General features: G+C 43.8%; 1 protein-coding gene across 2 annotated transcripts in view; it reads left to right on the top strand.

The window, feature by feature from the left end:
• CARF (calcium responsive transcription factor) overlaps positions 1-21693 on the top strand; it is a 2518000-nt gene that overhangs the window by 474894 nt on the left and 2021413 nt on the right. For both annotated transcript variants that reach the window (XM_044075092.1, XM_044075091.1), the window contains exon 4: positions 16613-16837. In XM_044075092.1, coding sequence (XP_043931027.1) covers positions 16613-16837 — 225 coding nt within the window. The remainder of the gene's footprint in view (positions 1-16612; positions 16838-21693) is intronic.

Below are 21693 nucleotides of genomic sequence, written 5' to 3'. Positions count from 1 at the left end.
CATACGATACTTCAAGGTTGCATTGTCTTTTGTCATTGTGGCACACTGGTGTTTGGATGGTCCCTTTGTAGTGGTTGTAATAGTACACTGCTATTTGTCTGGCACTGGTCTTATGACATATTATTGGGTGGTTGGCCTTAGGGGCACACCACAGTAGACTGGAGTGTTGGGTGTATGATCATACAGAAGAATCTCTTATGGCATACAGGGAAATAACTCAGTATTGATACTGTCTTGGTTGTATCCACACACATAGTATGCTGTCACACTGTGGTGTATGACGTGTGAGCAAGCAGTAGATAGTGCTGGCCATTTTGTCCTTGCTGTATGTGTACATAGTGGAAGTCCACGTATTTGATCCGTAGATGCTATGCCCCCTTCTCAGATGCAGCGAATAAAATAATACTTGGAAGGACTAAGGCAGCATCATCACATCCGGCTATCCAGGGGGAGGCATAACAGGGAACAGCACTCTGCATTGTGGGCAGACCTTGTCTGGGATGTGAATACCAGTGGCCACCAAGACAGGACATAATGAACAGGTTCAACACTGTGCAACAGACATTATGAATGCTGCATGACGAAGGGCAGCTGATGTAGCCAGGGATCGTACCATCACCGGTGGAGGGCCTGCAGCAGAACAACCACTCTTGGCCAGTGAGAAATTCCTGGTAAACTTAGGAACATGCGATAGCTCCCAGGCATCCATCATACCATAAATCGTGGAGGTGGGTGCCACAGTGCCGACAGTAGAGGAACGTGCAGGTAAATGTACTGTGATCACCATTGTAATACTGTAGCAGTCTTTGTCAGGCTGTACATACTTTTACATGGGTGTCCGGTCTACCTGCTTTGGGGGGGGGGTTTAAGCTCAGTTGTACACTCACACAGAATGTCACCAGTACATCAAGTAACACAGTAGCTATTATACAAGTGAGATATATGCACGTATTACCTTGTTGTGCAGCAACATGCAGTGGTATTGACAGTACCTCACCCTCAACTTTTTACAGGTCCATCAGGAGTTGTCCAAGGCCATAGTTCTGCTGATGGTAAGCTTGATACTGTTTTGCTACAGAACATATATATGCTGTTAAAGTTAAGGGCCAGAATAATGCCCTATGTACACTTAGGTTTGTATGTAACCAGAGTATAATGTTTGTATGTTCCATTCTGGAACATATACATAAGGTTCTTAGAGTGTGTAATCACAGGAGTGTAGTTGAATGAACAGAAACACCTTTGCAGTTTTAGTTAAGAGCAAGTAAGCCTCCTGGTTTACATGAGGCAATTTATTCCGATATGCCTTTTAAAAAACAAAAGGTTGATGGTACATACCTTAGGCATTGAAACCTGTATTTGTATATATTTGTTAAGGTAGGTGCACTGGGTTTTATGTGTTGGTTTATCAAGTATAGTTTCATATTGAATAACTAAAAGGTAAATTGTACTGGTCAAGTTTCACTTGATTTACCTGATGTGCTTGTCATACAGGCCTTGAGATGAATGTGTATTTTGTTGTGAGGAAGTCTGTTGTACATGAAAGCAGAGATGAGAAGATGTGAGACTGGCAATGCAGTTGTTGATCCTCATTATTATGACTCTTGGTGGATTTTCTATACATAGTAGTGCAGGTAGTAATGTTCTGATTTTGTCTTGGTTTTCACAGGTGACTGGGAGGGGTGGGAGTTTTTCCCTCACACAACCTGATGTCAGTGTTTCTTTGGACTCTGATGGTGGTGGTGGCTACAGTGAGAGACAGGTAGAGTTGTCGGGGGACAAATTCGTCCCAGAGGTTGACATCCCTCTTTTGCCCCTATTATCACTGCTTGCAGTCAGTATGCCCACATACCCAGTCCCAACATGCCACAGATATTTGACCGTCAGAGGTTGGAGACATGCATAGGAAAGTGTAGCAACTATGGCTCCAGTGAGTGTAGATGCTGGCCATAGCCAGAGATCTGGCGAGGTCCCACTCAGGTGGATTGACAGGGGTGCTTGTAGGAGGACTGCTGTCAGTCCACCACCTGTGGCAGGTGTCACATCATGGGTCTCTCGGTGCATGTTTTGGGCCATCATGGAGGCACAGGCAAATTCTTTACGGAACACCAGACGTATGCTTAGGGTTATGGATGCAGCATAGTTTGACATCATGACTACCTCCACCGCATTGGAGACACCCTGCATCAGTTCACTGATGCAGTGGACAGACGGGCTGAGAAGATGTCTATTTTGGACTGCACATTGTGCTGGAACTTCTGGCTGGAGTTGGGCATCAGGCCTGTGAATGTAGGTCAGCAATACCATCTGCTGAGACTCCACGTTGCCATGCACCGTCTGGTACTAGCACCATGTCTGACCTTGGACATGGTGGTGCCAGTGCAACTCCTGGTAGAGCCATTTCCCATGTTGAGGGCCAGAGATGGTGAACTGTCAACTTTACCATGTACGGTCCACAGCTGTCCAACATACACGCATGTAAGGCAAGCACTGAGCTTGACTGTGTACACGCACACACCACTATCACATGCAGGTCACCTACAGACACACACACAGCACCTCTCCATGGTCCATCTATCCCGCTCCCCTTCCTGACTCACACACATGCTGTCAACCATTTGGGGCAGCCTAGGCCTCCAGCACCTCCACACAACACCCTGTGCAAGTGATGATACTTGTGCCACATCCCTGTCATCCTTCCCATCGGTGCAGGGAAATGATGCTATGTGTCTGATGCAAAGGGTGATGGTCACCAAAGGATACTGTATGCTGGCGTGTGTCATGAGTACGCAACATACTTTTGTGTACTTTATGTTGTATGATGTTGTACTGGTGATATTGTTACACAATGACAGGTGTGTCACGGACCTGTGTATGTTTCTATTCTAGGAGTCTGAGGGGATAACCTGTGGATACATGGCAGCAATAAAGTGACACAAGATGGCATGGCAGCACAGCAGAAATATGACTTCAGCAAGGTACAGCAGTATATGTGCATGCCTCCATAGGTTCATATGTGCATAACAGTCTAAAAAGGACAATGGCAGTAGTCAGTGTACTCATGCATTCATAATTTGTGATAAGGTCTGCTACCCTTGATATACGTCACCTGGGTTTTCAGAACTTATACATCTCCAAGCTGTGGTGATGGAGTTGACCCATCTACAAATATCCTGTGTCCAGTTCAGACAGTTGGCTGACATCACTCATGCTTGTCGTGTTTTGCATCTTATGTAACCTGCACATGATGTGTGTCACAGCAGATGTATGCTTTACATGCATGGGGGGACCGTTTCATGTAGGGTGTACTGCCTGTGTTACATAGCAGTCTCCCGAGTAAGTACTATGTATACCACATTGATGTAGGTGTGTAGAACACGTGAGAAATGTATTACTCCTGTCATTGCAATGCAGAAGGTAAACAGTGCGATCTGACACTTCCTTGTATGGGGACATACACATCCCCTTCAAAGTAATTATGAGATGGACTAGATTTGTACAGTCGTGACACGGACTCCATAGGACATGCTATCTGCACTGTGTATTGCTGTACCATGGCACCTGTATGGCTGCTACAGTTGTACGATATGCCTGTGTGGTGACATGGCAAGGGTGTCATTGCACACACTTAGGTGTGCTGGCTGCTGCATTTAGCATAGCAGTGACAGTCTGAGACTTGCACCCAAAACCTATCGGTATAGGTGGTACAACATTGAATGCATCCCCACATCCTAACAAACAGTGACCGTCAAAGGGTACAGTACTGTGTGTCCATACCTTCATGTGTAATGGCTCAAGTGTGTGCAGTGTGTGGATACTAGAATATTGTCCCCGGTTAGTAGCACATCAGTCCCCACATGTGATGTACATACTCAAGGGTGAAAAGTAGGCACACAGGTCTGGCCACACAGGTTTCCACCTAATGTGCCTCAGATCACCATGTCTCTATAGTGGTATGACAGGAATCATATGGCATAGCTGAGGCCACAGTCACCAGTAGGTGCCATACTTATAACCTCCACATACTCTTTCCTCAGCATGGCAATATCGGAGTGCAAAGACCATTTGTTAATGTATCTTTCCAAGCTGTACTGGCACTTGCACACAACAGTATGGTCCCTCACAAGGTCACTTCATAACTTCAGTATGTGCTCACTGCTGATAGTCTGCAATGAGTGTCATTGCAACCTGTAACATGTAAACTATTCAGAGGTGATCTATGCCTTGCGTACAGGGCAAGGTGTGACCAGGCTGGAGTGGATATGCTGCCCATCTGTAGGAAGTGTAGTAGATGGATGACTCACTGTAAAGATGTTAACCTATGTGACGTTAGTACTACATGCTTGTGGGAGACATTTATCAGATTTAAACACACCCTTGAAAGACCCTGCCTAACGACTGGCTGGGCAAACTTCATCTCAACACATGGCTTCTGCCTGAGTCCCTCTTGGACTGGACCAGTATGTGCTGAGCCTCTTGCCGGGGGGGGGGTATAAAGATGTCTCTGATTGTGAGGGCTGTATGGTCTTTATGCTAGTTAAGTTCACATGTCCTATGGCTCCATAACATGTAGTAAAATGCTGTAATAACCTCACACACACACATGGCCACATTCAGGCTAGCACCACCTCCACTCACTGCATACGGGGCATGCCAAGGCACACATGCAGTAACATATAATGCTTGTTGCTATCAGCAGCCCTTTTTGTGGTCAGTTATTTGAGGGGGCCACATCACCCACTAGAAATAGACATAGGTAGGATTTAGTATTATTTTAAGTTAAAAAGGTTGTCATATGTATGCCATATGAATATACATGCACCATAGGTAGGTACTAGGCTATCGGCCCAAGGGCCTAAGTAAGCCAGGCCAATAAAGTTCCCTGGCTTACGCCAACCCAAGAAAGTTAATTTCCTGTGCCCCTGTTGAGCAGAGCCACAGAAGTGATCCCCGGGGTGGATTTCCTATTTCCCATCCACTCATCAAGATTTTTCTTGAAGAGTGTTTATGAGCAACTTTGCTTGACATAGATGGGCAGCTTGTTCCAGAGTATGGGAAGTCTCTGGGACAGGAATCTATCCCTCCAGCAAGTCCTGTTTATTGTGGTGACAAGGTTTAGGTCCCCAGAGTGTGTAGCTTGAAGGGATTGGGATTTCTTTAGGTGTAGCATGTCCAACAGCTCTAGGTTTGACATAGCTTTATATGTTAGGCAGAGATCACCTCAGAGTAGGTGATATGCTACAGAGTAAAGCTGGAGTTTTTTGAGATGATCAGTGTAGGGCATCTGTTTGAGGCCAGTAATTCTCTTTGTGAGGTACTTCTGTGGCCTTTCCAGCTGCTGCAGATGTCTTATGAGGTACATTCCAAAAGGAGCTTTGTACTCTATAATGGGGCTAATGAGTGTCATGTAGAGGGGAACAATGACCTCTTTTTTCCTGCATGAGAACCCTTTTATGATGAGGTGTAACATGTAGAAGGATTTCCTGACTACTGTGGCAATGTGATTATCAAAGGAGAGACTACTGTCCACCTGGGTCCCAAGGTCTCTTATCACACATTCAGTGTTAAGAAGACTGCCGCCTATGTGGTAGTTCATGGGTACAGAGTTTTTACCAAAGGGGATAACAATGCACTTTTTGGCATTGAGCTTGAGGCCATGGCTCTGACACCAGGCATCTGTCTCAGTGAGGTCCTTCTGTAGGATGTCCACATCATTTGGGGACTCTACTATAGCTCCTAGTTTGCAGTCATCTGTGAAATTCAATAGCCAGAGGCCTTCTGTGTTAGCCTGTACTTCAGAGAAGTAGATACCAAACAGGAGAGGTCCCAGGACTGAACCCTGTGGTACTCCACTTGTCACTGGTTTGAAGTCAGATTTGGAGTTTGCAACATTTACAGTGTGGGTTCTGTCAATGAGCCAGCTGGCAACCCATCTTGTAACATAGGGATTTATACCTAGTTTAGTGAGTTTAGCTATAATTCAGGAATGGGGGATGGTGTTGAATGCCTTGGTGAGGTCAAGATAGGCTGTGTGAGCCACCTTACCATCATCTACGGCTTTGGTGACTGCCTCAAAGAAGTCGACCAGGTTCAGGTGGCAGGATCTGCCTTTCACAAACACAAACTGGGTGGGGTCCAGAGTTTGGAGGTTACCAATGTCTTTGTTTATGAATTCTATGATGATACGTTCCATGGCCTTGCAGACCATGCTTGTTAGGCTAATAGGGCGATAGTTCCCACGATCAGTGGTGGCTCCCCCTTTGTGGAATGGGATAACTGTTGCTGTGCACCATTCAGTGGAAGTTAGGTAGTGTAAGATTAGAACCCCTACCTATCTAGTCTTATACACTATAGCTGACGGTACTTATTACATGTGGCACAGCTTTTGTCTGATGTTAGACTGTCAACCGGCGGTCTTAAGGTGGATGACATCATCAGGACTTGTAGAGGAGGGCAGTTTGGAAGCCAGCAGCTGGTTACAGGGCCAAAAAGTGCATAACCATTGCAGGTAGATAGCTCATGAGGGCATGTCCTTTGTGTTGCAGGGGGGTATATATATATATATATATATATATATATATATATATATATATATATATATATACACACACACAGACACACACACACACACACACACACACACACACACACACACACACACCAAGTTGGCGGGAGTGAGATTAGAACCCCTGCCTATCTAGTCTTATACACTATAGCTCACAGTACTTATCCCATGTGCCAAGGCTTTTGTCTGATGTTAGACTGTCAGCCAGCAGTCATAAGGTGGATGACATCATCAGGCTTTGTAGAGGAGGGCAGTTTGGAAGCTGGCAGCTAGTTACATGGTCAAAAAGTACATAACCATTGCAGGTGGATAGCCCATGAGGGCATGTCCGTTATATTGCAGGGGGATTTGTATATACATATATATGCGCACACACACACACACACACACACACACACACACACACACACACACACACACACACACACACACACACACACCAAGTTAGCTACAGTAAGATTAGAGCCCCTACCTATCTAGTCTTGTACACTGTAGCTCACAGTACTTATCACATGCACCACAGGTTACGTCTGTTGCTTATGTGATTGCAGGCACAGTACTTGTTGAGTACACAAACTAGGCTTGTGTTGCACAGTATGTTTGGCCTGCAGAGTGATATTGCTTCGTACTGTTATCTGCATCTAGTGTTCTAGCAGTGAGATAACTGTTATTATCCTTGGTATGTGTGTACAGTTACCAGTGTGGCCATATGTGGCTGATTGCAGTTAGATAGGTAAACCTTTGCCCAGGGACATTGTGCCCTGTCCATGCGTGCATTGATAACATTGTACATTACACCACCTGCTCACTTTTGTCTGTCTACATGGTGACATCCAGCAGACACAGGGGTCTGTAGGTGAGTGGATTATGTACTGTTGCTGCCTTAGTTTGGTTCATTTGAGCAATTGTAAGGATGTGCGAGTTCAGATTTACTAACCATTAATAGGGCATATATCTGTCTGTAAGAGGGATGTCTCTAGAAATGCATTTTAACTAAGTGTAGGAGTATGCCCAGTGGGACTGTCAGTACTTTCAAGGTGACTCCAGGCCAGACCTACCTGTACTCCAGTCCGGGAATTTGTGTGTTGCAGACATTGCCAGCTGCACCTGTTAATGCAGTACTCCACTTCCCTCAAATTGTCTACGGCATTCCACAGCTGTCTGCTGTACTTAATATGTGACTGAGGTGCATACTGTCACTCCACACACAGACTGACAGTCTGCATACCTCTCAACTGTACAGATTATTGCAGAATATCCAGAATTTTGCCTCATATTTATGGTTTGTTCCTCATACATTTGTGGTGTTCTGGTAAATTATTCTGGTAAATTATTGTATATTGAAGTCAATGAATAATACTAACTACTACAGACAACCATTTGAGTGTTGGACTTTATATCTGTCAGATATTCTATAATAATGCAACTTGATTTCATACTAGCAACGTTCTAGGTTAATCAGAAAAATCTGTACTGTCTGTCTCTATTTTTGGGCCTTTGTGCTCCCATTCTTCCTGGCTTGGTCCAGATTTCTTCGACTAACTGGTTGAAAGGTATGACAGTCTGTGGAAACACCAGCATACTAATACTTCACATGCAAAAGCTGTGCATACTTCCAGATTTGAACCATCAACACCACTACCCATACTAACATCCCTAGCCCACTAAGCCAGACAGGCTACCAGACAGAGATGTGTCCTTCATTACACAATCAACAGCAGACATGTGTACGTTGTTATCCCTGCGTTACGTGAGACATACACTGTATGATTGAGTTCTGTGTCACAGCCACGAGATTGCCTGGTCTGCTGATATGCCATTGCTGATTTACTGTTACAGCATTTTTATGGGAACACTGATGTGTTGGGGTGGGGAAAGAACAGCACATAATCTACTGGCATAAACAGTAGTGCAAATATGTGACTTCACTGTTTAACATCTCCCTTGAGTGCTGTACTGCATATTCCAACCATGAGGACTAGTAAATATAATGGAGCACATACTATTGGACTGGGTATCTGTAGTCCCATTTGGATGTTTCATCTCTCCAAATAGCCCACTATATTCTCCTTGCATACATGCTGCAGGTCCATACATACAATACCATATTATAGTACTCCTTACAAGTGGTGTGTAGGTCAGTGACTTACCCTGCAAATGCAGCAGTTGACAGAACTGTAGTTCAGGGCTGACTCTGTCTGATGCATGCAGTACATAGCCAATGCATGGTTAGGTACAGGTTGTGTGGGTTGCCTGGCATCATTTTTAATATGTGTATGCAAGTTGGAGTAAGGTTTCAGTCCCTAGAGCCCTAGGTTGTTAGTGCATGTGGTATGCATGGTCTCTTAGCCAAAGCCAGGGCATACTGGGCATGCCTACATCTGCCTACAGGGACATCATCAGGGGATTCCTCCTTAGATTCCTCATGTGAGTGTGGCTGTGGTGACCTAGGCATTGGTGGGGGGCTGTGTATCCCTTCCCTTTGCTGATCCTTCTGCAGCTGTTTCCGCAGGATTATATTGTGTAGCATGGCACATACTCTGAATATCTGTGCACATGTGGCTGGAGAGTACTTTAGGGCTTCACCAGATACATTGAGGCATCAGAAGAGTGACTTAGAAGCCCAAACACATGCTCTATGATGTTCCTAGTTTGTGTGTGTGCCTCATTATGGTGTTCTTCCATGGGAGTGTGTGCATTTCTGATGGGTGTCATCATCCCACAGTTCCAGTGCATAGCCAGCATCCCCCAGTAAATGGGTGTGTGGGATGCCCCCCCCCCCCAGCAAACATCTGGTAGAGCTGTGATGTGAGCCAGATATGGGAGTTGTAATAACTGCCAGGGCTGCCAGCACACACATTCGTGATAATGCCCTTGGCATTGCACACAACCTGGCAGTTGATGGAGTTGTACCCCTTATGGCTGATGTCGATTCTACCCTCCTCATCGGGTGGTGCCTTGATATGTACATGAGTGCAATCTATGGCACCCAGTACCTCAGGGAAGTGTGCTACATTGTAGAAGTGTTGCATATTGCTGGCCCTTGCCTCAGGGGTGAGGAGAAAAAAATGTGTTTACTGGCATATTTTAGCATGGCATCCAGGAACTGGTGGAGTACCCTGGATGCTGATGCCTGTGAGACCCCCATCATGTCCCCAGTTGGTCTTTAGAACGTACTTGTGGCTATTATACTAAGGGCTACACATACCTTTGTTTCCACTAGGGTGGGTTTCCTTCTGTTGGCTCTGGGTCTGAGGGGACTATATTATGTGATCGAATGGTCAAATATTCAAACACGTAGTAGTTGACCTGTAATAATTGAACCACCACAATGTCGAACAGAAAAGAAAAAAAGAAAAACCCACCCAAACAAACAATTTAAATGCTCTACACAGGGGGCAAGCCCCCCTGAACCCCCCACATGGGGAACTGCACCCCCACACCCCCTGCTACTTAAATATACCAACTCCGAGATCGCAGTACAGTGCACACAGTGGAAAACTTCCATTTCCGCACTGTACGGCGATCTCCATTGAACCGTTCAGCATTGTGGCGGTTCGATTATTATGGGTCGACTATTACGTGTTCGAATATTTAACCATTTGGTCATGTAATATAGACCTGGTTCTGAGTTCAGGGTGGCTGAGCTTAGTAAGTTCTTGTAGTATGTCCCTGTCCACCTTGTATCGCTCTACAATCTCCAGCTCATGTAGCTCCTGGAAGATTACCCTGGGCCTGAGCAGTTTTCTCCTTCTCTGCCTAGGCCTATTGTCAGCAGCAACATTGACTTCAGCATCTAGCGCATACAGATGTAGCAGACTTGCAGTCCCTAGCATTCTTTCACTTAAAATTCTCAAGTCTATACTCCAATAGTGCAGACAGAGTATGAGGGAAAAATGAGATTGTAGGGTATATGCATACCTTATAGTTCTCTGCTGTAGTTGCTGACTGTGTGATTGGCTACCTGTAATGCATTCCACCTGCCTAGTACATCATTAACATTATTTAATGGCCCTAGTTTGTTAAACAGGGGTCAAACCTAATTTATATGTAATTGCCTTTTAGTTACACTCAGCAGTGTGGTGTGCCACCCAAACGCGTAATCTGTAGGTAAACAGAGCTTAGCACATAGTGTACACCCCCCCATACCTCCAGGCTCAGCATGGTGGCGTGCCACGCAAACATGTGGAAATGCACGCCCCATAGGTAAACAAAGCTTAGCACTTGGTGTACACAACCCCCAGACTTTCACGCTCAGCATGGCAGCCCGCTGCGCAAACAGGTGCAGCTAAGCTCAAATCAGCTTAGAAGTTATTGGACACACACTCCCTTGATGTCAGGTACCTCTTATGTGGACACCAACACGGTTCTGTGCCTACATGGAGGGGATATGTGGACAGTGATACCCATTTGTGCTGTTCAGTAACTCCACCTCATTTGCATAGGGATCAGTGTTCAGACCCTGGAAGCAACATTATTCAAAGCTCTACCACGTTAGCAACAGCACCAATATGCCATTGCAGATACTCCACGCAGGGTCCTGTAGTACATTTCTGCACATAATATTACTTTTGTTTTTCCAATTTTTTATTTATTTTTTTCTTTTTTTCTTTTTTTGAAGCATGTTTGCTCACTGCGGTGCGCTGTGCGAGCATGCACAGATTATTGAAAAAAAATATTTTAACGTATTTCTCTTATTTTGTCAGACACACGGTGAATAGTTTCACTCATATCTGTATGTGCTGAGGAGTGGTGATTCATCACTGTGACAAAGCAGAAATTCCCTGAGGCTCCAAGGGCAGAATAAGTTTTTTTTTTTACATTGATTTCATTGAATTGCACTTCTTAACGCTTATAGTTGTGCTATACAGCTAATCTACTACATTTTGCACTGTTATAAAGCTTTTTTTTACTGTTTCACTGCATTTTTGTTCTGTTTTATACTGTTTTAATTGTATTTTCATTTCTAGATAGTGTTTCATTACTGTAATTGCACTTTTGTTGAATTACTTAACTGTAAACTGCTTTTTCATACTGAGAGTTGCATTTTCTGTTTGTGAGTGCTTTATCTTTGCTTTTCTGTGCATGTATTGTGAGGTTTCTGTGTTCTAGTCAGGTAGCATAGTCTGGATAGAGGACTGATGTTATCCAGGCCTGGTTGTTTTGCTTGTTGAGTTTCCTGTGTTTCTGGTAGCCATCTTCTACTGGTAATGTCTTATCTTCGCTGTTAGTGAGAGTAACAGCGTTGCCTGACCTTCTCTAGCACAAGTGATTGGTTGAAAGAGCAGGGGCTAGCAGGATTTGGTAGTAATTTGAAGTAGATTCTTCCATTTTTTCTGGTATTTAAACCCTGTGTGTTTGCAGGGTGTTGCGCTTGTTTGCTCATTGCACACTGCCGCTGCACTTTAACTCATTGCAAGGTATCTCAGTTGCATTTTTTCCCTTACCAGCACTCCTGTGTAACTGATGCCCTCCTTTGCAACTGCTGTGATTTTATCCAGCTCTACTCACACCTATAGGTACTCTGTTTTGATAGTACCCACTCTAACATCCTTTACCTCTCTTCCACAGATTCTGACAACCATGGACGGACAATTTCCTGTGGTTTCTCCTGCTAGTCTGTTTGATATGGGCATCCTGAGACAGTGTAGCAACTGCCTCATGTACACAGAGAACCCTCATCTTCTACCACCTAGGAACATAATATGTGAGAGATGCAATTACATTAAGAACATAGAATCCTTGCTGTCTCAATCACAAGCCAGTACATCTGGCACTGAGAAAGTTTTCTGCAAAAACACCACAGCTCTTAACACCACCCACACCTGTACAGTACATTCCTACATATGTGGAGGTTGTCAGCAAAAACATACCTAAACAAAAGAGACCTCCGAGGCAAAAGCATACACGCACATCACAACCCACCACACTGGGCACCACACATAGTACATATGCCTGTGTCTTACAGCCTCTAAGGCCCAGCCACAAACCCAACATAGTAGTCATAGGAGACTCTATCGTGAGACACACAAATGTACCCCTCACCAGGCTACACAAGGGGAAAGTCATGGTAAGTTGCTTGTCAGGTACTAGAATCCAGTCTCTCAGCAGCAGGTACTGTTATGACTCTGTCATAGTCCATGTTGGTGTGAATGACTTGAGACATACCTCTCTGGACTATATGAAGAGAGACATGATTGAGCTCACTGAATTTGTGTCCCAGGCAAGTATTTCCGTAGCCTTAAGTAGCATCCTACTGTCACCCAGAATGATGCCTCAGTACAAACAGAAAATGATTGACTTTAACAATTGGCTTAGTTTTTGGTGTCATTCCAAGGGGATCCAGTACCTGACAGCCTGGGAGGACATGATCGACAGACCACAATGCTTTGCCACAGATGGTCTTCATCTGTCTCCCCTGGGCTTCAGGCTTCTGGCAAAGGCTCTTGCTTCCCCCATTGTGCCCTTTTTTAGGCCTAGTCATGAGGATAAAAGTACCAACGTGAAAAATTCTTCTAAATTAAATTTAAAGGTCATGCTGCTAAACACTAGGGAGTCGTAATATGAAATTGCACTCATTGTAAGCATTCCTCACCCTGGAAGATGGTGACATTTGTGCAGTCACAGAAACATGGTTCAAAGCTGCCGAGAGCACCCCAGCCTTAAACAGGTTACTTGTCCTACCATACTTTCAGATCCCAAATAAAGGGCTACAAAGCCAAAGGAGGTTTAGTTTCAATATTTATCAAAGATGTACACACTTCCAAGTTGATCAAATAGTATGACACACAGGAGACACTCCAAGTGCAGTTAACTATTGAAAAAAAACACCTGTTCAAATCATAGCTAGCTACAGACCCCCAACCATGACTCAGGAGGGCCCACTTCACCTATCTGGACTTACTTGAATCCATCAAGATTCAACCCTATACCTTGATCCTGGGTGACTTAAACTACCCAACCATAGAGTGGAAGACCTATTCTAGCTCAAACATGAATGCCCAGAGATTCCTCTACTTCGTCAGTGCCAATACATTGGATCAACTGGTCGACATCCCTCCAAGAGGTGAAAATATCCTGGACCTGGTACTAACCAACATGAGTAGCCACTGTAGCACTCCTACAGTGTCATCCTTCTTGGTAAGATCTGACCATAAAGCAATCACTTTCAAAGTCACCATCTCCCTGACCCCTACCCCCCTTGCCAGGGTCAAACAAAAAAACTTTTCCAAAGCTGACTACAGCCTCTTGAGAGCAGGTATAAGCAGCTTCATAGCCACCATCGCTTCAGTTCATAGGTTCTTAGGTGTGTACTAGGCTATCGGCCCTAGAGCCTATATAAGCCTAGCCCAAGAGGGTTCCCTGGCATCATGTCACCCAAAGTTAGTTAATCAAGCACTAATGTCCAAGCCTACACCAAAAAATATATGAGCACGTATATAGCTGCATGGATTCGGCAATACCTGACAGGACCAAATCATCTTCCTCAAGAAAGGGTAAACGTGTCTGGTGGACAGCAGCAATAAACAGACTCTATACTAAAAGGAAAAAATTGCTGCCAGGACCAAGAAGGAGCAGGTGCTAAGTTGGAAGCAATCTCTCCTTTGAACAAGCAAATAAGGTCACTGGTGAAATCCTGTAAGGCTGACTTTGAGTCCAAATTGGCCACATCCACTAAGGATAACCACAAGGCCTTCTTTCTATACGTCTGCAATCTCAAAGGTAACTCCCAAATCTGCTCTGAATTGGTGGTCAAGAATACCACATACACAAATGCCATAGATACAGCCAATGTGCTGGCAGACAAGTTCAGTGAAAACTTCACCCCCCCGTCCCTCCCATCAGTAAACCAGGACATCCCCAGTACATGCCCCCCTCCCCTCATCACCAGGGAGCAGGTTATTAATCCTGTCTCAAAGGCAGAAAATACAGCCTTCATGGGACCCAACAACATCTCTGGCAGTGTCCTACATCAACTCAGCCAAGAGCTGTCAGCACCACAGCACCACTAGGCACCCTATTCAACCAAAGCATGTGCACCAGCTTCATCCCAGCAGAATGGAGGACAGCCACTGTCATTCCTCTGCACAAAGGTGGAGTATCCACTGACCTAGGCAGTTATAGGCCTATCAGCCTAACTAGCCTGATCTGCAAGGACATGGAGTGGATTGTCATAGACCTTATAAACAAATTGGCAACCTCCAAATGCTTGATCCCACACAGTTTGGTTTTATCAAAGGAAGTTCATGCCTGTTAACCTTGGTCGCCGCCTTCAAAACCGTCACCAGAGCAATGGATGAGGGCAAGACAGTGCACACCACCTACCTTGACATAGCCAAAGCCTTCGACTCTATTCCCCACTCGGGCGTAATAGATAAACTCTCCCAGCTAGGCACCAACCCATATGTTACCAGATGGGTAGCTAACTGGCTCACTGATAGAACCCACTCAGTCAAAATGGGGAGAGCCACCTGTAGTAGTAGACCCGTAACAAGCGATGTACTCCAGTGATTGGTCTTGGGGCCTCTACTGTTTGGGATATACTTTTCTGAGGTTCAGGCCAAAACCAGGGGTCTGTGGTTGACCAAGTTTGCAAATGACTTTAAGCTGGGTACTGTCATAAATTCCCCTAGTGATTTGAACATCCTCCAAGAGAGCCTTAACCAAACTAATGACTGGTGCCAGAAGCATGGCCTCAAACTGAACGCAAAGAAATGCATCATTATCCCCTTTGGGGAAAATGGTGTCCCCACTAATTATCACATTAATAATGTACTAAGCACAAAGGCAGTCGTGAGCAACTTGAGCACCCAGGTTGATAGCAACCTGACTTTTGACCACCATGTTGCCTCCATTGTACGGAAGGCTTTCTCCATGGCCCACCTCATAAGTAAGGGTATTTCATCCAGGAACAAGGAGGTCATAACATCCCTGTACTCCTCCCTTATCAAACCCATTATGGACTACAATGCCCCCCTTCGGCGTGTACCTTGCCAAGCACATGCAGCAGTTGGAGAGACCACAGAGGTTCCTGACCAGGAAAATCCTGGGTCTCAAACACCTATCCTATACAGATAGGCTAAAATCCCTGTCCCTCTACTCCGTCTCATACAGACTGCTCTGAGGTGACCTGTGTCTGGCATACAGGGCTGTCTCAGACTCAGCCTTGATGGAGTTGCTGCATATCCGTAAGTCAAACTCCACTTGCGTAACCCACATGCAAGGTCGCAACCTGGTCTGTGACATTAATAGAACTTGTTGGCAGGAAAGATTTGTGTCCCAACAACTCCTCAATCTATGGAATAGACTTCCTCTCCATGTCAAGCAGAGTACCTCACTAGCCCCTCTTTTAGAGGAACCTGGACGACTGGATGGGAAACAGAAAATATACCCCTGGGATCCCGCCTCTGTCCCTGCTGGACAGTGAAAGCAGGTGCTGACTTTGTGGGAACATAGGTAAAATCCTTGGCTAGCCTTATAAGGGCCTCTAGGCCAATAGTCTAGTATCGTCCTGTGAACCTATGGAACCTATTTCTGTCCATCTACCTACATTTTTACAACCCCTTTTGTCTGTCTACATTCCTGTACGCTGACTTTTTCCGTGTACGCCATGGACACTGGCACGGGGCATATAGATCTGCCTATCTGCTTGCTGGAGCACTCTACCTGACTCATTTGCATACTTTCATGTAAGCAGCGTGGCATGATGCCTACATGGAAAATGAGACCGTGTAGGTTTTATTAAATTCCCCCATAATATATATTGCGTGTAAATTGAAAAAATGTTTAGTATGATTTGTTTTCATTTCTGTTACTGTGTGTGTGCCTATGTCTTAAGTAATAATTTAATAAATGTGCTTAAAATTAAAAAAATGGGAGCAGAATGTTAGCTAGAACTACATCGAAAGAAAAACTTGTATTCAAAACCATCATTGCTTACTATAGGATTACGTTATAAAAATTTCAGTTAACTGTTATACAGTTTGTGAAAAATTTTGTTTTCTTTGCTGATAATAATTGTTGCATTTTTCTTTTTCTGTTTTGAAGCAATTAAGTTGCCTAGATGCTGGTGCTCCTGCTTTTGGACAGAATGATCCTTCTGAGATTTTACCTATAACAGTGCATATTGCAGATAATTCAGTGGTGCCCCAGAATGCTACCTTGCCGATGCCTCAGATGCAGCCCTTGCCTGATCACTTGCAGCTGGTTGATCAAAATGGGCAACCATTCCAATATAACCTGCAGTCTTTAGGCGATGCCAACACACCAATGGTTAGTATTCTGCGGGATAGAAGTCTCCTTCCTTCTGAAACACTTGCTAGCATTATAGTTTGTTTATGCAACCAGTATACTGTGTCTTTCTATTTTAATTAAAGTATTTTAATTTTTTGTTTACTGGGGCAGTGGACTGTTTCCAAATTACCTATTTCAGTTGCAGCCCAAGAGTAAAGAAAAAAAATTACAAAGAATGTTTATTTTATACATTGTGTTAATGAGTGTGAGGTAGAACATGTAAGCATTGATGAATACAAACCAGTTGTATTACCATTAGTAAGTATGTGATAAAGCAAACAAGAGAAGGCATTGTATTACAGTGAGTACAGGATAGTACGAATAAATGTAAGTAAATACAAGGTAAAGTGGACTGCTTAGTTTCTGCTCTTCCACTGCGAATAAAAAAAACCTGAGAGAGAAGAGCCTCTAATATTGTTAATTTGAGTAAAATTCAGCTGCTGTTTAGTACGTACACTACCTGGATGCTAGAAAAGTAGAAATTTAGAGAACCTGAAAGAAAATCAACCAGAAACGGTGCAGAGAAAACACTGGCTATGAAGAACCCTGCAGATCTTCAGCAAAAAGTAGTTCAAACTTCAGCTGTAGTACAAGACATGGCTTCCAGTAATTTAGAGGAACAAATAAATAATTGTACTCAGAGCCAGCGGTGATTAAAATAACTGAAACATTGAAGGAGTATAACAACTCAAATAACAAAAGGCTGGAAAAATAGAAGAATCTGTAACTAACTGTACAGATGAACTGATAAAACTGCAAGAATCAGAGGTTAAAATGAAGAAACGGCTGCCAAGAGTTTGAGGCTTCTCAAGAAGAGCTTTTCAAAAAATAGTAGAGTTAGAAAACAGAACTTGCATAGAAAAAATTTCTGCTGTACCAGAGAAACTGAAAGGAAAAGACTATATTAATTTTATGAAAGCACAAATAAGCAACTGGACTGATATTCCACAGCAGGGTTTGTTAATTGAAAGGGCACATCGAGTGTATGCTTCCAAACCTGGCTATGAAAAAGCAGTCAAGACATGCATTAGTAAAGATGCAAACATACAAGCAGAAAAGAGTTGATCCTGACAAAACTGTGTGGTGGAAGGGAAAAGTAAAAATATTCACTGTACAACACAGAGGAGAAAACAAGTTCTCCCAGCAATCAGAGAATGTCTAAAGGTAGATGTGAGGTTGAAACTGCTGAATCCAGCTGTCTTCAGAATATTTTTTTTCCTGGAGCATGAAATACTTTTTTAAATGCAGAACAGGCTAGGGAGGAAATTCAAAACATTTATCCAACAAAAAGCAAGCCAGAAAACAGAAGGAGACTGCTTCTCATTCTTCTGGCAGTAAAGCTCATAGAGAGATTTTGCCAGTGAAAACTTTTTTCAGTATTCTAAAAGAAAATGCTTGAGAGAGAGAAAAAAAAGCACATGATTTGACTAGAAGAATCAGGAGTACTTTGGACTTGAACCATAATCTGGTGTTGGAAATAAACAGGAAGAAGACCAGCAGCACTGCAGTTAGTGAATAAATAGGAGACTATAAAGCATCAGTCACATTTATGAAATATGGATTTGCATTAAGAAGTGGCTGAGAAAGACTTGTGGGTGGACTGTAAAGCATATACCCAACTTTACGTCATTAATATTTAGAAGGGATGCTAAAAGGGAAAAAAGTAACTGTAAATAAAACATTTTTGTTCTTATTAGTGTTTGTATGAAACTTTTCATGGTATAAATTGTATAAAAGAATGCATGTGATATACATTGTTTATAACTGTGAACATGTTAACATGGGTTGTTTTCTTTTATGTAAATGTTTGTTTGCCTTTGTCTTAAGTGATAATTCAATAAAGCTGTTTAAAAAATCCTAGAATAATTTATACTATGTATAGTAAAGCAGTTTTGTGTAGTGTGTAATGGAGATATCTTAATTGTGGGGGAGTCTCTTCTGTGACTGTTGTGTGTGTTAAAGATGTTAAAGAAAACAAGTACTTTTTTACTTGTAAGAAGTTTGCAGATGCCTCAGATAATGTATATTGTGTGTAAAACAAGAAAAAGGCTGAACTAAAGCAAGTTTAATGTTAATATGGTGTGATTTTAGACTGTTGGGGTGGGGTGTAAAATTGCACTGATTATATGTAGAGTTATGATTTTTCTCTCATTTTTATAAGGGTGAATATCTAGACTAATGCCCTTGATTTAAGCTATAAAGAAGTGATCTGATGTCAGTCTTCACACAATCCTTGACAGTGGATTTGGTTCTGAACCTTGGAACTGACACGGTCTTATACTTAAGCTCGCATACACTTCGTTTTTCAATAATTTTCTCTTTATAACGTTGTATTTCTACCCACTTCTCCTTTTTTATCACAGCTAATTTTTCCCCTTTTGTCTTTCTTCTACCGTTGGGAGATTGTCCAGTACCATCGTTGGTACTCCTTCTATTCTCTTTGCTTACCATTTTAAGGTATTCTTACATACCATTGTTGGTATTTTCTACCAATTTTCTACCTATTTAAAAAAAAAAAAAAAAAAAAAAAAAATTTTCTCATTCTGTTCTGTATTGTGCTTGCTGACAATCTCTTCCAGTTACTATGGCTGAGCAACAGGAAAAACTTTCTCCTTCTGAACCCTCTATGGGCATCTCTGGGTTTAAGAGGTCTAAAAAATGTGAGGGCAAAATGCCCCGGGCATACCCTGTGTGTGTAGTGCCTTGGAAAAATACACTTACAGGAAAACTGCAATTTGTCATGGGTTTTCAACCCGAACTTTATGGAAAGAATGAAACAACTAATTTTGAAAGGACTCCTTAAATCCAAATTTGATGAGGCCATTTCTGAGTCCAGGACAAAGGCTAGCACTTCCTCATCTTCTTCATCACCTGCTTCAAAGAAAAGGCCTTCCTTGGTTTCAAGGTCCTTAGAACCGACGAGGCAAATACCTAAATCTTCCTTGGTACTGACGTGTTCTTCAGCACCAGGGAATCTGACTTGAACTACTTCTGAATTGGCTTCGGAGCTGACAGCTTCTTCTTCGGCACCTACTGCGGCACCTACTGATGCATCATTACCGAAGCAATTAGGGCTGCCTCCGCTCCCAAGAACATCATATTCCCCATCTATGGACCCTTTTAAAGACTCTCTTTTTTGTAGAAGTGAGATGCCCTAAATCTCCTTCTACTGCATCTGTTCAAGCCACTAAAAGTCGCTCAGAGGCAGACATCATGAGACTGGTGGATCAGCTGCTGGTGATGAGGACATTGTCTTTGGTTCCAAGCCACAACGGAGTCGGAAGCGTTCATTTTATCATACCCCCATACCCTCCTCCTCCAACTCTTGCTGAACCTTTGGAGCTCTTGATCCTGACTCTCCCAGCTCCGACTGTCTCGGTTCCAGTAGCATCTTCATCTCCAGTTCCAAGAACTGCCTTGAGTACCTCCAAGCTTTCTGCACAAGAGACCTCCCGGGGTCGAGACTCTGTGGTCAGGTCCGAGGTACATGGTACTTTTTCAGTTCCTTCGGAACCGTCCATGTCTCTTGGTGCCTCGGCCTTTGTAGCATCTACCCAGGCTTCTGTTCCGGGGGCTGCCTCCTCTGTGCAAGGTATGACCCTGGTTCCGAAGGAGTCTATTTCAATTCCAGGCTCCTAACACTCTGTGGTGGTCCAGCCTTTTGGATTATGGAGAAGGGATTGTCTGTTAGAGGCTCATAGTCCTTGCCATCCATGTTGGGACAGATTTCTGTATCTGCTCAACCTGAGCTACCATCAGTCTCATCCTCAGGACAGAGGGCCCAAAAGTCTCAGGTAGTACCTACCTTAGTAGTCTCTCTTTGGATACTTCCCCAAATCATCCCCCCGATGAAGTCCCTACAAAAAGAAAGTGCAAGAGGAAGCACTTGGACTCTCTAGATGAGTCTTTCACTGAAGCTACTGATTTTGATGAAGGGGAGGGTTCCCTCAGGTCACCCCTTGATTGTTTCCTTTGGGGACATCCTAGAACCCTGAAACAGAGGGGTGGCTGGTCTTCCTCCCAACCTTCCTTGGAGGAAGAGGTATACCTGGAGGCTTTTCGTGCCCAGCCCTCTACTTCTTAGATCTCTCCATCTGCTGATGATGTCATTAAACTGATCACTCAACGGGAGTGGAAGATGTGCAGTGTCATAGATCCAATCCCTAAAAGACCTGATCGAGTATTATCAGCCCCTAAGGAGGAACCACATTGGGCCAAAGGAATTCCTGTTTATGCCCTGGGTGGTAGTGGCAGCCACCAGAAAGGAACTTGCCAAGGCAAGTCCTACTATCCTTCCTCCTAACAAGGAATCTAGGACTTTGAATAGATTTGGGAAGCTTGTTTATGCTTCATTGACCTTTACTCTAAGATCCGTGAATTATGTGGCACACTTTACAAGACTACAGAGGGATCTGATCAAGGAGCTCTCAGGTACCCTCGAAGGAACAGTGGCTGAAGGGATATGAGATAAAGTTACTTCTCAGCTTGCAACCCTAGAAGCAATTTCTAACTCAGCCATGACACTCGTTACCCATGCAGCTGAAGGGACGACTAGGTCAGCGGGTTCAGGCTTAGCCATCAGAAGGCATTCCTGGATGCGCTTGTGCGACTTTCTGTAGCCATTTAAAGCATCATTCGTCAACTCTCCGCTTGACTGATCTTCCCTTTTTGGTCCCAAAGTAAAGAATACCCTAGCCAGATGTGAAAAGGATGGTAAGACCTTTTCTGCTGTTGCATATGTTTCTCCACTCCTTAGAGACCATCCTCTAGGATTCAGAGGAGTGGGAGACTGTGGTTTAAAAAATCCAAAGGGCCTTTCCAGGATTCACGAGGCA

The sequence above is a fragment of the Protopterus annectens genome, chromosome 6.part0 (genome assembly GCF_019279795.1).
Source record: "Protopterus annectens isolate FY-2018-M chromosome 6.part0, PAN1.0, whole genome shotgun sequence".
Lineage (NCBI taxonomy): Eukaryota > Metazoa > Chordata > Ceratodontiformes > Protopteridae > Protopterus > Protopterus annectens.
This window is presented reverse-complemented; position numbering and strand designations above follow the sequence as displayed.